The sequence below is a fragment of the Lissotriton helveticus genome, chromosome 3_1 (genome assembly GCF_964261635.1).
Source record: "Lissotriton helveticus chromosome 3_1, aLisHel1.1, whole genome shotgun sequence".
Lineage (NCBI taxonomy): Eukaryota > Metazoa > Chordata > Amphibia > Caudata > Salamandridae > Lissotriton > Lissotriton helveticus.
The window spans coordinates 1,135,168,031-1,135,186,257 of NC_136061.1; the positions used below are offsets into that span (position 1 = coordinate 1,135,168,031).

Below are 18,227 nucleotides of genomic sequence, written 5' to 3' on the forward strand. Positions count from 1 at the left end.
CTATTGATAGTCGGGAAAAGCAGTGATAAACTCACTGTTCATTTCCAAGGAATACTCAAGGTTAATATAACACAAACACTGTCAATAAGTCACAATGCAATTTTCACACGTCCAAGTCAGTGGGTGGGTCAGTTGGTGCCCAGTGGGATACTGGAGAGAGTGGAAGGAGGTCAATTTGTCTTTTTTGTGTTATTGAGAATGACAGTTTAACAGATTGCTCTTAATCACACTTTTGGGAGGTCCAATGATTAGGTTACAGATAATCTTATAAACGCATTGTAGATTTAAATGAAGTCCAAACAGAGGTATGCCAGCAACAACACTTGGCAGTATACGACTATCGGTCATATTGGTAATATTAAAAAACGTATTGTATGTGAAACCAGCAGAGGCACCCAACCCATTAAAAAGTGATTTACATTTTTTTCGGGTTCACATAAATTAAAAAAAACACAATTTAAAGACATGTAAACAGCAGAAGACTTAGTGGTATTAAGCAAAGACTCTTTTCAAAACCAATCCGCAGTCTACCAGTTTCACAGGAGAGAAAAACGATTACAAAGCTGTTTGCATTTCCCAGGTAGTCATTTGAGGTGGACATAACAGCAACTTGAGTGGACTAAAGAAAACAAAATGGCATTCCGACTACATATGTGCAGATGCACTGTTTCGCTGGTATACGCTAGAGTTAGAAACGGTAAGGGCACAGGTAATATTGGACTATTTGTCCAAAGAACTCCGTGAAACTAAAACGACAGCAAAGTATGCAAGGTGCAAAGGGATTACAAAGATTTATTTCATAACTCAGAACACGAGCGGGACATTCTGTTCTAAATATGCATCTGAAAACTTATTAGTGTACCGTAAACATGTTTAAATTACTTGTGTATTACAGGTAAGGTTTTGCAACATTCCACATGTTTAAGCGCATTGCAAATATGCTTAATGTGTTTTGAGCATATTTTTAATTGTGATATTTTATAAGAAAACCACACATCCTTCTCTAATCAATGTAAATTTCCAGTAACCTGCATCACGTCCCGGTCTAAAGATCCTAGAAATTCAGACTAGAACATCAAACTTGACGATAAAGGAAATATCAGCCAGCAAATTTGTAAGTAACTGGCATTTTCAATGTCCTGCTAAATATAAGGAAAACATGTGACCATAACAAGGGCAGTGCTAATAAGGACGTGTTCACAGTGTCAGAGGGGCGTGGCAGGGAGGCGCACCACTGCTGCGTTATGGATTATGACCATGTTATGCTAAAGAGTCACATAGGATGCGTGCAGAGTTCAGTTATAAAGATAAGACTGTGAAAGTGCAGAAAACTGAAATAAACAGAGTAGGACTAGATTAAAAAGAGTAAACATTTACGTTGCCAACTGGAACTTTATATAATGCAGAACATTACCAACGTGGGATATCCTTACTTATGAGGCAATGACAATTATTAGTGGAAAGTCAATTTTTTAAATTCTAATCAATATGCATCACTCCATACCTCAGTATTTGAGATTCTATTGACATATTTCAAATGTTCAGAAGGGAATATGTAACTTACCCTGTAAAGCATCGGTTCGTGGCATGTAGTGCTGTAGATTCACATACTCTGAATACTACTGCCATCTAGTGTTGGGTCCGGAGTTGTGCAAGTTGTTTTTCTTCAAAGAAGTCTTTCAACTCACGAGTTAGCGTGACTTTTCTCTGTGGTAATGCACATGGGCATCAACTCTATTGGTAGATTGCTTTGCCACAGGTGGGTGAGAAAGGAGTGTAAAGTATGTATAAGTAATGTGATGACTATGCTAAATGTATAAATATTGAAAACTAGTGAGTGTAAGGAACTGGATTGGCCCAGGTGTCCGTGAAGGAGGGTGGGTGCATGTTAATACAAAGCACTACATGCCTCCAATAGATGCTTACAGGGTCAGTAACCTATTCCGTTCGATTGCATGTGTAACCGTAGATGCACATGCTTTGCATAGACAGTAAGGCAGTTCCTCCTTATAAGCGGTGGCTAACCTGTGGGTGTTACCGTGGTTTAGAAACGGGTATGTACCACTGCCTGTCCTACAATGGCTTGTTAAAACATCCACACAATAATGCTTGGAGAAAGTGTGTGGTGTGGACATCTAGATACTTTACATATGTCAGTAAAGGGAATATTTTCTTAAAAGGCCATGGTTGCTCCCTTTTTGCAAGTAGAGTCTGCTCTGGGAGGAACAGGTAAAGGTCTTTTGGCCTTCGCATAGCAAGTCTGAATGCATTTTACTATCCATCTGGCTATGCCAGATTTGGATATAGGTTTGCCTTTGAGGGGTCGGGAAAAGCAACAAAATGTTGCTTAGACTTTCTGAAAATTTTAGTTCATTCAATGTAGAACATAAGTGCTCTGTTGACATCTAATGTCTGAAGAGCTCTTTCCACAACACAATCAGGTCAGTTCAATGGATTGGTTGAAGTGAAATTGAGAACAACTTAGGTTGGAATTTAGGGTTGGTGTGGAGAACCACCTTGTCTTTGTGTATTTGGCAGTATGGTTCTTTTAAGGTTAGAGCCTGGAGCTCACTAATATTTCCCAAGATAGGAATTAAAGAGGGCACGAGTATAGGGGTTCAAAAGGAGGACCAATGAGTCTTGTGAGTACTACATTAAGGTTCCATGAAGGTGCAGGAGGAATCCTGGGTGGAATAACGCATTTAAGCCCTTCCATAAAAGCTTTGATGACTGGGATTTTGAAGAGCGAATGGTGTTGTTTATTTTGGAGATAGGCTGCCACAGCAGTTAAATCAAGCGTATAGAAGTTAATGTTAAATCAGCCTTCTGTAATTGAAGTAGATAGCAGATAATGTTTTATACTGTAGCTATGAAAGGGCCAATTTGCTTTGAGTGGCAGTACCAAACAAAATGTTTCCATTTTGCTGCATAGCAGATCCTAGTATTAAGTCTACGTGCTTCCTTAAGAATGTCCATACATTATGCTGGTAATTTAAGATAACCAAACTCTATGACCTCAGGAGCCAGATTTCTAGGTTGACAATTTTGGGATCTGGGTGTCTGATTTGTCTGATTTTGAGTGAGAAGGTCGGGTCTGTTGGGGAGCTTCTCGTGTGAAACTACTAAAAAGGTCTAGTAATGTTGTGAACAAAGGTGGATGAGCCCAGGTGGGAGCTACTAGGATCACGTTTGGAGAAGTCTACCTGAGCTTCTGAACCAGAAATGGAAGAGGTGGAAAAGCGTAGGCAAATATCTTTGACCAACTCATCCATATTGCATTGCCCTTGGATAGTGGGTGAGGGTACCTTGAGGCTAAGTTTGGGCATTTTGCTTTTTCTGCTGACGAAAAGTCTAGTTGAGGGAACACCCACTTTTAGAAGTTGAGTAGGACTTGTGGGTGGAGCTACCAATCATGGACTTTGTTCCTGCATCCTGCTGAGCAGGTCTGCAAAGCTGTTGTCTGTTCCCGGAAGGTATTCCACTAACAGGTGAATGTTGTCATGTAGAGTCCTGCTCCAGATGATCTGAGACAGCTGTGAGTTGCGTAGACCATGCCCCCCGTTGCTTCTTTTTGTAGGTAATACATGGCTGTCCTATTGTCCGTATGAACTAGGACAAACTTGTGAGTAAGGTGAGGTAGGAATGCTTTCAATGCTAGATGATCAGCTTAAAGCTTCAGTTAGTTGATGTGGAGAGACTGGTGTTTGGCATCCCATGGGCACTGCACTGTGAGGTCTTGAAGGTGAGCACCCCATCCCGTCTGGGATGCATCTGTTGTGAGATGTGGGGAGCAGGGTCAAGAAAAGGCCACCCCTTCAACAGGTTTGTGTTGTATAGTGCTTAGCCTTTCTTCTATGTTAATACTTTGGATTGTCTGTAGGTTCTAGCTATGATGCCTCTGGATGTTCCATGGAGTGGCAGTTAGAGCGCTGGCCGGATGGGTGACAGACCTGTTTATCTCTGTGCTGCAATAAATCTACTTTATGTCATCTAACAACGCGTTGGATCATCATTCTTACCTACATCATTTGGCGACTTGGCTTGTGGATGTTTCTGGCCATCGCTTGAGATTTAGAACCTGCAGCGGCGTCAATTTTACAGAAGAACAGTGTTCTGTTTCCCCAGTGAATCCTGCGTGACAGGCATCAACAGTAAGGAGCTTCCTGCGAATTTTGTTGTCGAGCGGCACCCGAAAGAAGAGAAAAACGGACTTTTAGGGCAGAATTTTCCTTCTTGGTGTTGTTATCCTTCCGTGGAAAGTGAAAATTTTCGCTACTTTGTCATTAGCACTTTGATTAGAAAAGTGTCTGTGCTTTGATGCAAGCGCTTAAGTAGTGTCTTCTACTTTGTTATCGAACTATCCAGGAGTGAGAGACTCGTCATTCAGCTTTAAAGTGCACAAAAAATAAAAATAAATGTTTCTCTTCTCACTCAGACATTACTGCTTAGTGGAATTATAACTATGGCACAGCCTGTCAATGTAGCTCTTCCTCCTCAATTAAGTGAACCTGGGAATCCATCCACTGCCTGGGAGGATTGGATTGTAATGTTCAACAACTATATAGAAGCTTTAGATGGAGAAGATTTTTCGCCAAAAAGGAAAAAGGCTCTTCTTATGACAACTTTAGGGAAGGAAGGACAGCGTTTGTTTACATTTTTACCGCAGGTTTTACCCACTGGTTCACAGTCTCCTCTGGATGAGTTTAAAGAGGCGGTTACAAGACTTGAGACTAGATTCGGGAAGGAGGAGAATCTGGTTCTGCAAAGATACAAATTTTACAAGAACAAGCAACTTGAGGATGAAAGTATTGACGATTTTGTTGCGCGTTTGCGTGAGTTATCTGTGAAGTGTAACTTTGGGCAAATGTCAGATGAGCTCATTAGAGATCAACTTATTGTACAGGCTAACAATCGCAAAATACAAGAACGTTTGTGGGCTGCTAAAACCCCACTTTAAAAGTGGCGATTGAGTTAGCCAAAGTTGTTGAAGAGAGTGAGAAATGTATGAAAGAACTACAAAAGAGTGGTTTAGACCCAAAAGTTGCAGAAGTCTCACACAAGGGTATAAATAGTGATAGCGAAGCGGCTGCTATTGCTATTGTGAGAAAAAAAGGTTATGTTCTGCAGAAGAAAAATATTTCTCAACAGCCCTTTAGTAAGTGACAGTCAAAGATGTGTTCCAGATGTGGTAGCTATTCACATACGTCTGAAGCGAAGTTTTGTTTTGCTAATAATAAAGAGTGCCTGCGGTGTGGCAAATTAGGTCATTTTGCGAAGATGTGTAAAAACAAAACTAACTCAAGAGTAACTGTTGTGAACGAGTATGGTGAACTTAAACGAGATGTGAACAAAATTCTCGTTTTGTGTGATTCAGTGTGTTCCTGCCTTGAGAAAAGAGAGCGGATTCCTAAAGCTGATTTTGTGATTGATGACAAGTGTATCAACCTGATGGTTGACACTGGTTCAAAGTGGACCATCATCCCTGCGTCTTTGTTAAACGATGTGTGGGGTGAAAGGTGTCTAGAGGTCTGTGACATTTTTCCCTCTGGTTACCAGGGTGAAAAAATTGACCTCCTTGGATACTTTGAAGGAAGAATTGTCTTTAAGAACAGGTCTACTTGGGGTAAGGTTTATGTGTCTGTAGATGGTCCTGCCATTTTGGGACGTTCACATCAATATGACTTGCACATTGTTGTGAATCCAAGAGCGGACGAACCTGTTTCAGTTGTAGACAATTTTACCGTAGATGATATACTTACTAGTTATAATCATGTTTTCAGGGAACAGTTAGGCGAATTGCAAGGGTATTCACATAGAATTATGTTGAAAGAGGGTAGTATTCCCGTTCAGCACAAGGCTAGAAGGGTGCCTTTTGCTTTGCGAAAAGAAGTAAAATCCGTTCTGGAGGAAATGCTGCAAGGGGGTATTATAGAGCCCGTGGAAGTTTCTCCATGGATTTCCCCTGTGGTAATTTCGCAAAAACCTGATAATAAAATTAGGTTCTGTGTGGATCTACGCTCTTTGAACAAGTGTGTTGTGGCTGACGTGTTTCCGTTGCCAAATATTGGTGAATTGGTTTCCACACTCAAGGGGGCGAAATTTTTCAGCAAGTTGGATTTGAAACATGCATATCACCAGATTCGTCTGGAAGAAGGCTCAAAACATCTGACAGCCTTCATTACTAGTGAAGGAACCTTTCAATTCACAAGATTACCGTTTGGGCTGATTTCAGCTGCAAGCGTGTTTCAGAGAATGGTTACGGAAGTGTTTAAGAATTTAGACAAAGTAATATACTTTCAGGATGATATCCTGATTTTTGGTGATTCGCTGGAGATTACTACTGATTCCACTATCAGTTTTCTAAAGGGTGTCTTTGTGGATGAAGGCTTTCCGTCTGTGCTGATTACTGACAACGGCACGCAATTAACTTCTGCGAAAATGGCTTCCTTTGTGCGTGAGTGTGGTATTGAACATCATCGTACGTGTCTTTACAATCCACAGAGCAACGGTTTGTGTGAGAGAGTGAATCGATTAGTGAAGGGTGTGATTCAAATGTTTGTTGCGAGTGGGTGTTTTTCTAATGAGCGAGTTCAGGAGCTTGTGTGGGCCTATCGCTCAACCCCTCACAAACAGGGGGAGAAGTCTCCTTTCGAGTTGATGCGAGGTCGTCCTCCTGTTTCGAGGTTGACTCCTGCTTGGTTAAGAGGTCTGGATAGGTAAGGGAATAAGTGGCCATTTTGTTTGTGCAGATGCGCTCTGACCACTGCTTGGCATTTGGTGAACACTCGAGGTGCGGTGGTTACGCCGAATGACAGAACCGTGAACTGGTAATGTTTGCCCACTATGACAAATCTTAAGTATCTGAGATGAGCTTAGTGCATTGGTATGTGGAAGTAAGCGCCCTTTAGCTGTAGTGTTGCCATAAAGTCTCCCTGTTGAAGAAGCGGAATGACATCCTGTAAGGTAACCATATGGAAGTGTTCTGATAGGATGTATTTGTTTACGGGCTTGAGATCAAAGAATGGCCTTACAGCCCCAACCTTTTTGGGGATTAAGAAGTACATAGAGTATACCCCTGAACCCCCATGTTGAAGAGAGACAGGCTGTATAGCACCTTTGAGGAGAAGAGCTTGAACTTCTTGTTTGAGTAATGTTTGCTGCTCATGTGAATGCGAGGTGGAATGTTGGGTGGTGTGATAATGAGCTCCAGACAACAGCCATGTTGGATAATGGCTAACACCCACTTGTCTGATGTGGTGGAATGCCATGTTGGTAGGAAAATATTAATTCTGACAGATGTTATGTGATATCGGTGGGCCGGGGGAGGAGCAGTCACTGCTTGGCGAAGGGTGTTGCTCCATGGGGGAGGCACCCTTACCTCTACCTCTGGTGCGTTTACCTCTATAGGAGCCACAATAAAAGCCTTTAGAGTAGGAGCCCTGACCTTACTGTTTTTATTGGGAGGTGGAGGCCTCAGAAGAGGTGGATTTTGTGGCTCCTCAGTAACCTGGGAGATTAAAAAAAGCACAGGTCACATGTGTTTGTAGAGATCCATTAGCATTCGCCTGTTCAGTACCCTTTTTTATCTTTTCTAATGTGGAGTCCACCTGAAGATCAAAAGGAGGGCATGTTTAACACGGCTTGTCGAACCTCCGGTTTAAACCCAGGGATTCCAAGCCAAGCATGTTACTGAAGTAAAATACTCCTCTGGCTGCGGTGTCCGCAGCATCTATTGTGCACAGTTTAGAGGTAATGTTTCCCTCAGAAATTAACTATGGCTGAGTTTTTATGTTCCTCAAGGAGATATTGGAGTAGATCTTCCATTTTATCCCAGTAGTCATGGTCATTGCATGCAAGGATAGCTAGCGAGTTGGCAATACACCAATGGTTGGCAGCCTCAGCTGCAACTCTTTTCTGCGCAGTATCTATTCTTTCACTCTCCTTGTCAGGAGGCGGGGTCTCTCCAGTGGTCAGAGTTGGCACGCTTGCGTGCTGTGGTGGTAACTAGGGAGGCCGGCAGTAACTGTCCTTTAACGTAAACAGGATGCAGGTTTGTATTTCTTTTTATCTATCCTAGGCATTACAGCTCCGACCCTAATGTCTTTAAATATGTCATCAGTATGCCTAAACAAGCCTTTTAACATGGGCAGTTATTAGATAGCTATATGTGTGATGGAAAGTGTCTTGAAGAGAAAGTCATCTTCTAAAGGCTCTTTATGGAGCTCCACATTATGAAGTGCAGCAGCCTTTGCTACAACCTCCTGGTAAGAGGTACATAGCATCTTCAGTAGAAGGGCACGCAGGATAAAGATCAGGATACGTGTCAGCAGGGGGATCCATGACATAGGTGTCCGAGGGGTCATTTCCCCCCCCCCCAGTATCAGACTATGGATACCCTTGTGGTGAGTCATCTAGTAGCTCTCCTGTAGGAGTTGGTGATGAAGGAGAGAGTGATAGTGGTGGAGGGGGTGGAGTTTGCATGGGAGGTGTAACAGGTGGATGGATGGTAGCCATGTCCATAGTCTTCCTCTTAGGAGGGACTGGCATGTCTAAAGCCTCTTCAAAGGTAAGCTTATTTTTAGGTGGTGGAGGAGCGGAAACTGTGGCCAGTATTCATCGGTATCCACCTGGATATTAATCTTTTTCTGGCGTGTGTCCAATTTTCCAGCAACTTATGCAGGATTGGCTACACCTGTGGTTTGGGACCGGGCTTGGAGCTCAGATTTCTACAGCTTCAGCTCTGAAGCTTTCGGCTTCGAGGAGAAATGTGCACTCTGTGTCGAGGTGGATGATGTCAACTGCCGGTTCGGCACCGAAGATCGGCCCAATGCTTGTTACTGGTCTCGGTCTGATGAAGCCAAAGTAGGTGGTTTCAGCTTCACATGTGCTTTCGGCGCCCAGCCCGAAGTCGGGGAGTCCGGAGTGGTTTTTCGGTGCTGACCATGGATAGACAGTAGTGGTGGCACAGGGACTTGGGATTCTGAGACCAGAAGTGTTGAATGTTTTTTGGCAGGATTTGACTAGTGGACATGAGCAGGGGGAGTCGTACTCACAGGCTGCTGAGATGTCACCTTCAAGCTCGGAGCTTGAACTTTAATCAATGGAGAAGGCCCCCTCGTCAGACAATGGCTCCTCCTGGGCATGCTCCTCACTGAATAGGTGAGGAGTGTCGTCGGTGGCTCTGTAGGCTCTCTTGAAGAAATGAACGCTTTGATCGCTAAGAGTCTTTTTGGAGCGGAATGACTTGCACATGGCGCAGACTGCTTTGTTGAGCTCAGGGTCAAGCACAAGTTGCACACCGAGTTTTGATCTATGTGAGGAATCATTGCATGACAACGAGGGCAGAACTGAAATGGCGTGCCTTCCATTACCAGTGGAGGATTTTTGGGAAGCCTGGTAAAAACGTGGAATGTATGTGCCAAAGGGCGTTGCTCCAATGAGGACTCAGTCAAACTGAGTCAAACCAAAGGAGTTTTTGTAGGATGCGAAGATGGTGAAGTGCAAACGAAAAAAATACTGTTGAAGATAGCGAAAAAAACCGAAGAACCAAACTGACATGGAGTGGTAAAACGAAGCAGAGGCACATACGTCTGCATAAGACGGTGAAGAATAGACAATCTAACAATGGACTAGACGCCCATGTGCTTTACCACCGAGAGAAGGAGTTACTCGACCATGTGACTTGAAAGACTTCTTCGAAGAACAACAACTTGCACAACTCCGGACCCAACACAAGATAGCACGACTATGCAAAGCACTGCTTTCTAGAAAGCTCATGAACAAAAAGTAAAACATGTTTTTAATTCAAAGTATCCTTATTCACCCTCTAAAACCTGGAAAAAACAATCTACTGGATATCTATTTTCACAATTCCGTGCAAACGTCAGTCATTTTTATTAAAGACTATAGAAAATGTCAATAGACCTAAGCAAATCTGAAGTTCTGTGCCGGTCCCTCACCCATTTAACTAACCAATGATATTAATCAAATCGGAGACCAAATAGCTAAGTAAGAAATAGAATGTCTGACACATTTACATAACGTCAGGCATCTTATTTCTTACTAGCTATTAGGGCGCAGATTTGATTAATGTATTTGGCCAGTTAAATGGGTGGGGACAACAATGGTTTGGAAAACAAATATTCTGGTCTCTTATGCATGTAGTAAAACAGATACACACAGTTAGATCATAAAAAGATATGTTTATAATTAATATACAAAGTCGGTGCCCAGCAGCAAAAACACGTTAAGGGTTTCAAAAGGAGTTTGAACTGTGAAAATTTGCATTTTTCTTCCGGGAATATATTATTTTGTCAGGAGGTGGGTAATAATGATAATAAATAGGCATTTGTTAAGCGCACAGCTACCCCAACGGGGTGTCCCGGCGCTATCACAGACAGTGAGGAGGGCAACTGACCAAGCTAGACTAGTCCTGACGACCAAATAACCAAGTTGTAAGGGATATACGAAACAAGGGTTCCGACTGAATGAGGCGCAGGTGCATGGGAAGTTTGATCCAACATTGAGTGGCACCCACCTCAAATGATTCGCCACCAGATCTGACTTTTTTTAATCTGGGTGTAATCAGCCGGCATTGGGTGTTGGACCATAGAGTTCTGGTCTGAGCATAAGGGCAAAGTCTCCTTCTGAGATAGACTGGCCCTAGCCCTTTACACGCCCGAAATGCAAGTGTCAGGGCCTTGAATTCGATTTGCTTAGCGATAGGAAGCCAATGGAGTTGACGCAGAAAGGGGGAGATATGTTGTCTGAGAGGAGCACCACAGACTAAGCAGCAGAAGCGTTTTGTACTGTCTGCAGTCTGCGGATCAATCCCAGGGAAAGGCCCAGGTATAATCCATTCGCGTAGTCCAAATGAGAGGTTATTAGTGCATGGACTACCGTTTTGCGTGTAGAGTTAGGCAGGTAATTAATACATTTCCTGATGGTTTTGATTTTTCCAAAACAGGCGGCTGCGACTGTTTGCACCTGCACTCCAAGGGATAGATGTTTGTCCCATTTGACACCCAGATTCCTGACCAATTCTTTGGGAAGTGTTGCCATGCCCAGTTCCTCAGGCCACCACAGATTGGAGGAAAGAGGGGAGAGTTGATTAAAAAATAAGATAAGATTGCGGTCTTATCAGTGTTAAGTTTCAAGAAATTGCGGTCCATCCAGGACGCAATGTTCTTAAGACACGTCTTGAGGGAATCAAAAGTGGTGACAGATACCGCCTTAAAAGTAAATAGCAGCTGGGTATCATCAGCATAAGATATAATTTTGATCCCAGTTTTAGAGATCATCCCCGCAAGCGGGGTTGAGTAGACATTAAAAAGAAGCGGGCTCAGGGCAGAGCCCTGTGGCACTCCCCATTTAAGAGGTTTAACTGGGGACGTAAAAGGGTGAGTCCGGACCGGTTTGCGGTCTGAGAGAAAGAACGTTATCCAGGTCAGAACCGTGCCCTGAATTCCTATGGCCTTAAGTCTATTCAGGAGGATAGAGTGTGAGACGGTGTCAAATGCTGCAGACAAGTCTAGCAGCACTAACACCGCCTTTAAACCTCCATCTACCGCCCAGCGTATCGAATCAGCCATTTCAATTAATGCTGATTCCGTGCTATAACCGGCCCGAAAGCCGGATTGAGACTCATGAAGAAGGTCATTAGACTCAATAAAGCCGGCCAGTTGTTGATAAGCTAGCTTTTCCAAGACCTTCGCAGGGCGGGCAGTAGAGAGATGGGTCTGTAGTTACCAGAAACTTCCGGATCCGCATTAACTTTTTTTATAGGATTGGCTGGAGAAAGGCATGTTTCCAGGCCATCGGATAGATTCCCAATTCGAGTGATGAATTCCAGATGGGGATCAGGTGCGGGTTGAGGAACCCCGCCAGAGCTTTATATTGTTTAGCTGGCATGGGGTCACTCGGGGAGCCAGATTTGCATTTTTGCAGTTCCAGGAGAGAGACTTCCTTTCATACTTTTGCAAACTCCGAGAGGACTGAACTGGGGGCCTACCCAGGGCCAGGATCAATAGGAATCTGGGATTCTTCCCCTGATTCAGGAAATGATGCGTTTATCACAGCATTTTTTTCCTCAAAAAACTCAAGAGTTTGTTGCATAGACTCTGTCAGGGGTGGTGAGTGTGGGTAAGGGCTAAAGGATCGGTAAAGCACTTTTAGCATTATCAATTCTCTCCGCTGAAAAATCTCAGTTGTTTTAATAAGCATTCTAAGGTATTCTTTAAGAGCTGCCCGATAGCCTGTCTTGCTTTCTGCAGAATACGTCAGCCTCCAACTGCATTCTAGTATTTTGCATTCCGCTTTTTTTTTGTCTAAGCTCCTCCGAAAACCATGGTGCGGAGGGAGAGGACCTAGGGGATTTCATTACTTTCAACGGCGCAAGGGCCTCAGGTGCCCCACAACCCACTTATTCAAGTGCGAAATGCAGACCTCAAGATCATTATAGGGGACGGGCTTAGAGTCCTTTGTAAATTGCGTTATTGGATCCAATGTGATATTATTCCAATTCCTTCTAAATTCTTTAGGAATAGAGGTAGCTTTCTTTGGGCTGGGCAACATGGACTGAAAAGGGATCAGGAAATGATCCGACCATATCACAGGTAGAGGAGCACGTACTGTGATGTCAGGCAAATGACAACAGATCAGGTCCAAGATATGGCCTGCTTTAGAGCTGGAGCAGAGACATGTTGAGTCATGTTATATCCTGGTAGAGTGGCAATAAAATTAGAGTTGTGTGGGCATGAGATATCATCCACATGTAGATTCAGGTCCCCTAAGATAGTGAAGTTAGCGTAGCGTATACTGGCTTGCGCAACATAGTCAGCGAGCCTCGCAATTTAATTAACGCTAGAGCTCGGTGGTCTATAGAGTAGAAGACCAGAGCAGGAGGTAGTTGCAGAGAGCCGGATGCAAAAAGATAGCCCCTCCATAGAGTCCACTAGCTCAAAGGGAGATGCTGTGATCTCCCATTTAGTTTTATAAATAATGCCCCTCCCGCAATTTCCCATTCTGCCTGTTAGCACAAACAATGCCATAGCCATCAGGGATGGCTAAAGACAGAGCAGGATTGGTGTCCTCCCTAAGCCACGTCTGTCAGAAATAACAGATCCCAGTTATTATCAGTAATAGATTGGCAAATATCCAATGCATGTTTGACCAAAGACCTGCAGTTGATGTGCCCGGCATTAAGTGTCGCCTTCAGAGGGGCAGGGGGTGTTGTAAAGTCGGGTACATTGCATCTATGAGGACTAGCCCCATTTATGGAGAACCCACAGTGCAGACATGTGTAATCTACCCTAGTGTCTCCGAGATTCAAGATGGGCGGGCATGGGTATGGAGGGGACCTAAGAGAGATCATCTCTGAGTGGTTGTAAGTGTACCTAGTAACAATGCTGGAACGGACAGCGTCTCTGGCCCGGCCACCATCTGGCCGCGGACGGGCGCAGACGGCGCCATGCTGCCAAGAAATAGTCTAGGGCTCAACAACCACTAGAGCGTCACCCTGCCACAATGGCCGCTCTAGTGTGCCCCGTCAGGAAGTGGGTAGGAATCCCCCCTGCTGGTTTAAACAATGACGCTCCCTCCACACAAACAGCACGAACGAGCTGTGGTGGACCGGGGAGGGAGTCAGAGCAATGAGCGTAAGGTAAGAACAGCGCACAAAATATAATAACAGTGATAAATGCATTTGTTTGGTCAGAAGAAGCAGTACTGAGCACAAAAGGAAGACTGCATTAAATGTATATCCTGAAAATAGGTGAAACATCCAAAGTTGCTGGAAGATTCTGAAGGTATGAAACCGGAAATCATAAAACAAAAGAGTGCGGTATAACTATAGACGTCTCAGACATGAAAATATATCTTAATACATTGACTTACCATTTTGTGATTACGTTGGGACCTTCACACCCTAGTCGGAGAATAATCCTGGTGTTCCACATTGTATAAAATGTATTCTTATATAGGGGAGGAAACAGGTTACCTTCTATAGGTAAATATAGACCATTTATACCATTTGTATAAACTGGGCAGGCTGTATTATTTATTGTTTTGCATCAAGCAAAGTCATACTACACACAACTGTGGCAGCCTATATCTTGCTTGAGTAGATCACATGAAATACTTTCATTGCAAATGATACCAACCTCACTTGTGAAGGAAATGAAAGTATAAATCCTTGATGCTGTAACAAACACAGTGAGAACTACATGGTAGAGGAAAGGAAGAATGCTCTGGGGGTCTTACCTGCTAGCCCTGAGTTGAAGATGACTGTTGGGGAGAATGTTCCTGGAAGAGGCGGAGCACCAGGTGGTGGTGGCGGTGGGGGTGGGGGCGTTGGTGCAGTTGGTGCTGCTTCTGCAGCTGGACCTGGAAGCGGAGGGGCCGGCGGTGGAGGAGGAGGTGGCGGTGGAGGAGGAGGTGGAGGTGGCGGCATGGTTTCGGACATTGGTCCATTAAGCACTAGCAACGAAAATATACATTATCAGCTATCAGAGAACAAACATATATTGATATCATTCTACTTCACTTTGAATGCATTGAATTCATACATAAACCCAGACCCACATATACTAATCCACAACCCATCCCTCTTCATCAGCTTTCACAGATTACGGGTATAAGTCACAAAGATTTTGTACTAATATTAGAAACCTATGAATCGCAGATTTCTGCATATTATTTGTGTAGAGTGTTGGGTGCTTACAAAGAGCCCCAAGAGCATACATAAAAGTCGAAGCAAGTCATAATTTTCCATGCGTACTCCAATTTCTCCATGTGCACCCTTGAGGAACGACTACAAAACAGACAATGTGCATGAGCATGGCTAGCAGAAAAGTGCTTTTCAACATTTTTTTGCTTAGATTTTTATTCTTCCCATGGAAACTCTGTTCTCCGCCAATAACCAGTTACCCTACACCCGCATAAAATATCATGGTGTCCACTTCCCCATCACACCCCAGAAAGGAACTTTTTCATGCCTTTACAGAGTAATTTTACTTGCATTTACACGGTAGAAAGCAATCTGCAAGATGAATAGAAATATTCCCAACCTTATGATTGTGTAGTTTTTCACTGGCTTCTACAGTGCCACCTCTACCATATACTAGTCTTATTCCCACTACTTTTGCCTGTCAGTAAAGTGCTTTGGAACCCCTACCACACAGGCAGATTATTTGTAGTACTAGGCTACTTTTACAAGAGTAAAAGTCTGCTGATCAAGCTTCTGAAAATCAATAGTTAAAGACCACTTCTTTGGGCAATAGCCCAGTTCAACAGCGAGTAGTAGAAAAGCTTATGAATGAGGTCTTCAGTTTATATAACTACATCATAAATTTTGCCCGTCATACACTTTCATTACAATCTCACCTTAAATGTCAATGACAGCAAGATTTGTTATTGCTGAGTGTCCTCATGGCTAAATACACCTGAACTACTATCTCGAACACTGTTAGTACTCTGCACCAATATGTGCTACATGTTTGACACTTTTTGATTATTTGTATTAATTGTTTTATTACTCACGTGTTTGGCTTTTTAGCCACCTATCTGTACTGTTTGACCTATTGATTTATCTGTCTGACTATGCTTCCTCATGTACTTCTCTCTGTAAAGCGCTCTGATATCTGCAAGGATCTTGTCCACGCTATATAAAACTTTCAAAATAAAATAAAATAAATAAATAAAATAAACTAGGCTGAAGTAATTTGTAGTTTCTACCACATTTTCAGGTAAGACATATATAATAGTCTGGTGGTCTGCCCGTCCTACCACCACCCGGATCAGTGACTTCTGAAAGTCTATTTGCATGAGGAGTTTCATAATATAAAGTTAACAAGCATTGGCATAGCCAATAGGTCTCGCTTTCTGGACCTTATAAGTATTTAGTTATGCAGCACAATATCCTTTGTGCAACAACATTAACTGTTACATGGCTAAACAGTTATAAGGTCCCCATTGCGAGACCTATTGGCTATGCCAATGCTTGTTTATGGGGCCATCTGCACACCCATAGCCCAGAACAACTCCGAACAGCCAATATTTCAGAGTTGCGCAACGGCTTTTCTGATGCAGTTTGGAGGAAAATTTCACAACTTCATTTCCAGAACCACAAAATGCCTTGTGGCGGTAAACCAAGGATAAGATATATAGAAGTGTTTAGTTAGAGCAGGTCCGTTCAGCGTTTAAACTCTGTTGAGTCTGAAATGCACAATGCACCCGAACAGGCATTAAGAAGACAAAGAAACAGAGGTTCAAGTAACCAAAGATGGGAAATATTACAAATATCCCAAAAAAGAGCTGTAGCAAGGCTCTTTCTCGCTAGCAGAAAATGTTTTGTTATGGTGTGAACAGGCACTGCCACATGTAGCTCTGCACACCTACTACCTAATAAATGTGCGCATCTGGAAGCCCACAGAGCCGATGAAGCACTGGCTTTTCACAGACTCGCTCCATACCGTGTGGCAAGAGCAGTTAGCGAGTCTTGGAAGAGATCCATGGAAGTTTATGATGTTTAATCCGTAGGAGGACTTGACACATCTCAGGCGCTCCCGCGGCAAGAGAGGAGACAAGATTGGGCAGCACACAACGCTTCCCTGCAGAGCAGGTGAAAGGAGGCTGCTTATTTGAAAGCTCTTCACGTGCCCCAAGAACTGCAGCTGACCTCCGCTCTCAGAGGCGAAATAATACAAGCATTGAAGCCAGGAGAAATAATACAAGCACTGAAGCCCACAGAGCCGATGAAGCACAGGCTTTTCACAGACTCGCTCCATACCGTGTGGCAAGAGAAGTTAGTGAGTCTTGGAAGAGATCAGAGGAAGTTTATGATGTTTAATCCATAGGAGGACTTGACGCTTCTCAGGCACTCCCGCGGCAAGCGAGGAGATAAGATTGGGTAGCACACAACACTTCCCTGCAGAGCAGGTGAAAGAAGGCTGCTTATTTCAAAGCTCTTCACGTGCCCCAAGAACTGCAGCTGACCTCCGCTCTCAGAGGCAAAATAATACAAGCATTGGCCGCGCGGCCGTGAAAGCGAAAGTTATCGCAGAGACACGCTCTGTGGTGGGGGAGGGGCAGAGCGACGCGCTTGGGAGAGCGCTGTAAGGCTTTATGAGCCATGACGGAGGAAAGACAGATGGCGGCTGCGCGCGTGCACGCCCGCGTAACCGCAAGCTTGAGGCCAGGAAAAGACTATGGTAGCACTTTAAAAAACCCACTAACTAAATGTCTTTCACCGCATGCGCTGGCTCAGGTGAGACCTAAAAAGGGCTTAGATCTCAAGATTCATCAAAGAAACTCATAATGGATGCGCTCTGGAAGACAGGAAAGTCAAGAAAAATCTTGTTTTTCTACAAGACCAAGCCGACCATTTTTTTACTGCTCTAGATGCGGAATTTGCTATTGCATCTTTATCAGGAAGCAGGCTAGGACCAGCACAGGTGTTTTATTATATTGAGTTGAGCATGCTTAAGTATCACTTGCAAATGTTATGTATTGTTAACTTACTGTTCAAACCCCCAAACTATATAGGTCCAAGCTTCATAAAAACTTTACTTAAATAAATTAAATATATATGTGTAAGTTGCCTTAATAATTCTGTAAGAACATGTTGTCTTTACAAAAAATAAAAAATAAACAAATAGGCTGGATTGCCTAATATCTGAACAATCTTTTTTCGGTACACCATACCATGTCACTAGTTTTCTATCTGAGTGAGAGACTTTACATTTCTTACTTGCGTCAGATCCTTGACACATTGGTGGTGGAGGTGGTGGCAGCCCTGCAGAACATACATCTCCAGAAGCAGATCCCAAAGAACCACCACCTGCAGCATCCGAGCCCGAAGACCCAGATGCAGATGATGAAACAGGCAGAATTGAGATGTCGCCGTCCCCTTTCTTTTGAATCTTAATGCTCCCTTGTTTCTCAAGTTCATGGATCTTTTTCTCCAGCGTTGACTGCCTTTGAATAGCCTCTTCCTTCTCCTTCACCATTTTTCGAAGGGTGTGAACTTGGGTGTTTGCATCTTTGTAAACTTCCTGCAGAAGAGAGCATCCGTGAAGATGACAACTGAAAACACATTACAGTACAACATATGCAGTCCCTCCTATGGATGATGGTATAAAATACTGTTTCGGCCAGGAATTAAGTATATTATGCTCAGTTTACGCTTCTGATATGTGCATGTTTGGACTCTTCAGGCAATGTTTCCCCTA

At 43.5% G+C, this 18,227-nt stretch overlaps 1 protein-coding gene across 9 annotated transcripts in view; it reads right to left on the reverse strand.

Moving 5' to 3' along the window:
- Positions 1–18,227, reverse strand: part of FMNL2 (formin like 2) — a 569,063-nt gene that overhangs the window by 73,664 nt on the left and 477,172 nt on the right. For all 9 annotated transcript variants that reach the window (XR_013608767.1, XR_013608766.1, XM_078681739.1 and 6 more), the window contains 2 exons: positions 17,747–18,050; positions 14,260–14,475 (listed from right to left, as the gene is read on the reverse strand). Coding sequence is in view for 7 of the 9 variants with exons in the window: in XM_078681739.1 (XP_078537865.1) it covers positions 14,260–14,475; positions 17,747–18,050 (520 nt within the window). In the remaining 2 variants the exon portion in view is untranslated. The remainder of the gene's footprint in view (positions 1–14,259; positions 14,476–17,746; positions 18,051–18,227) is intronic.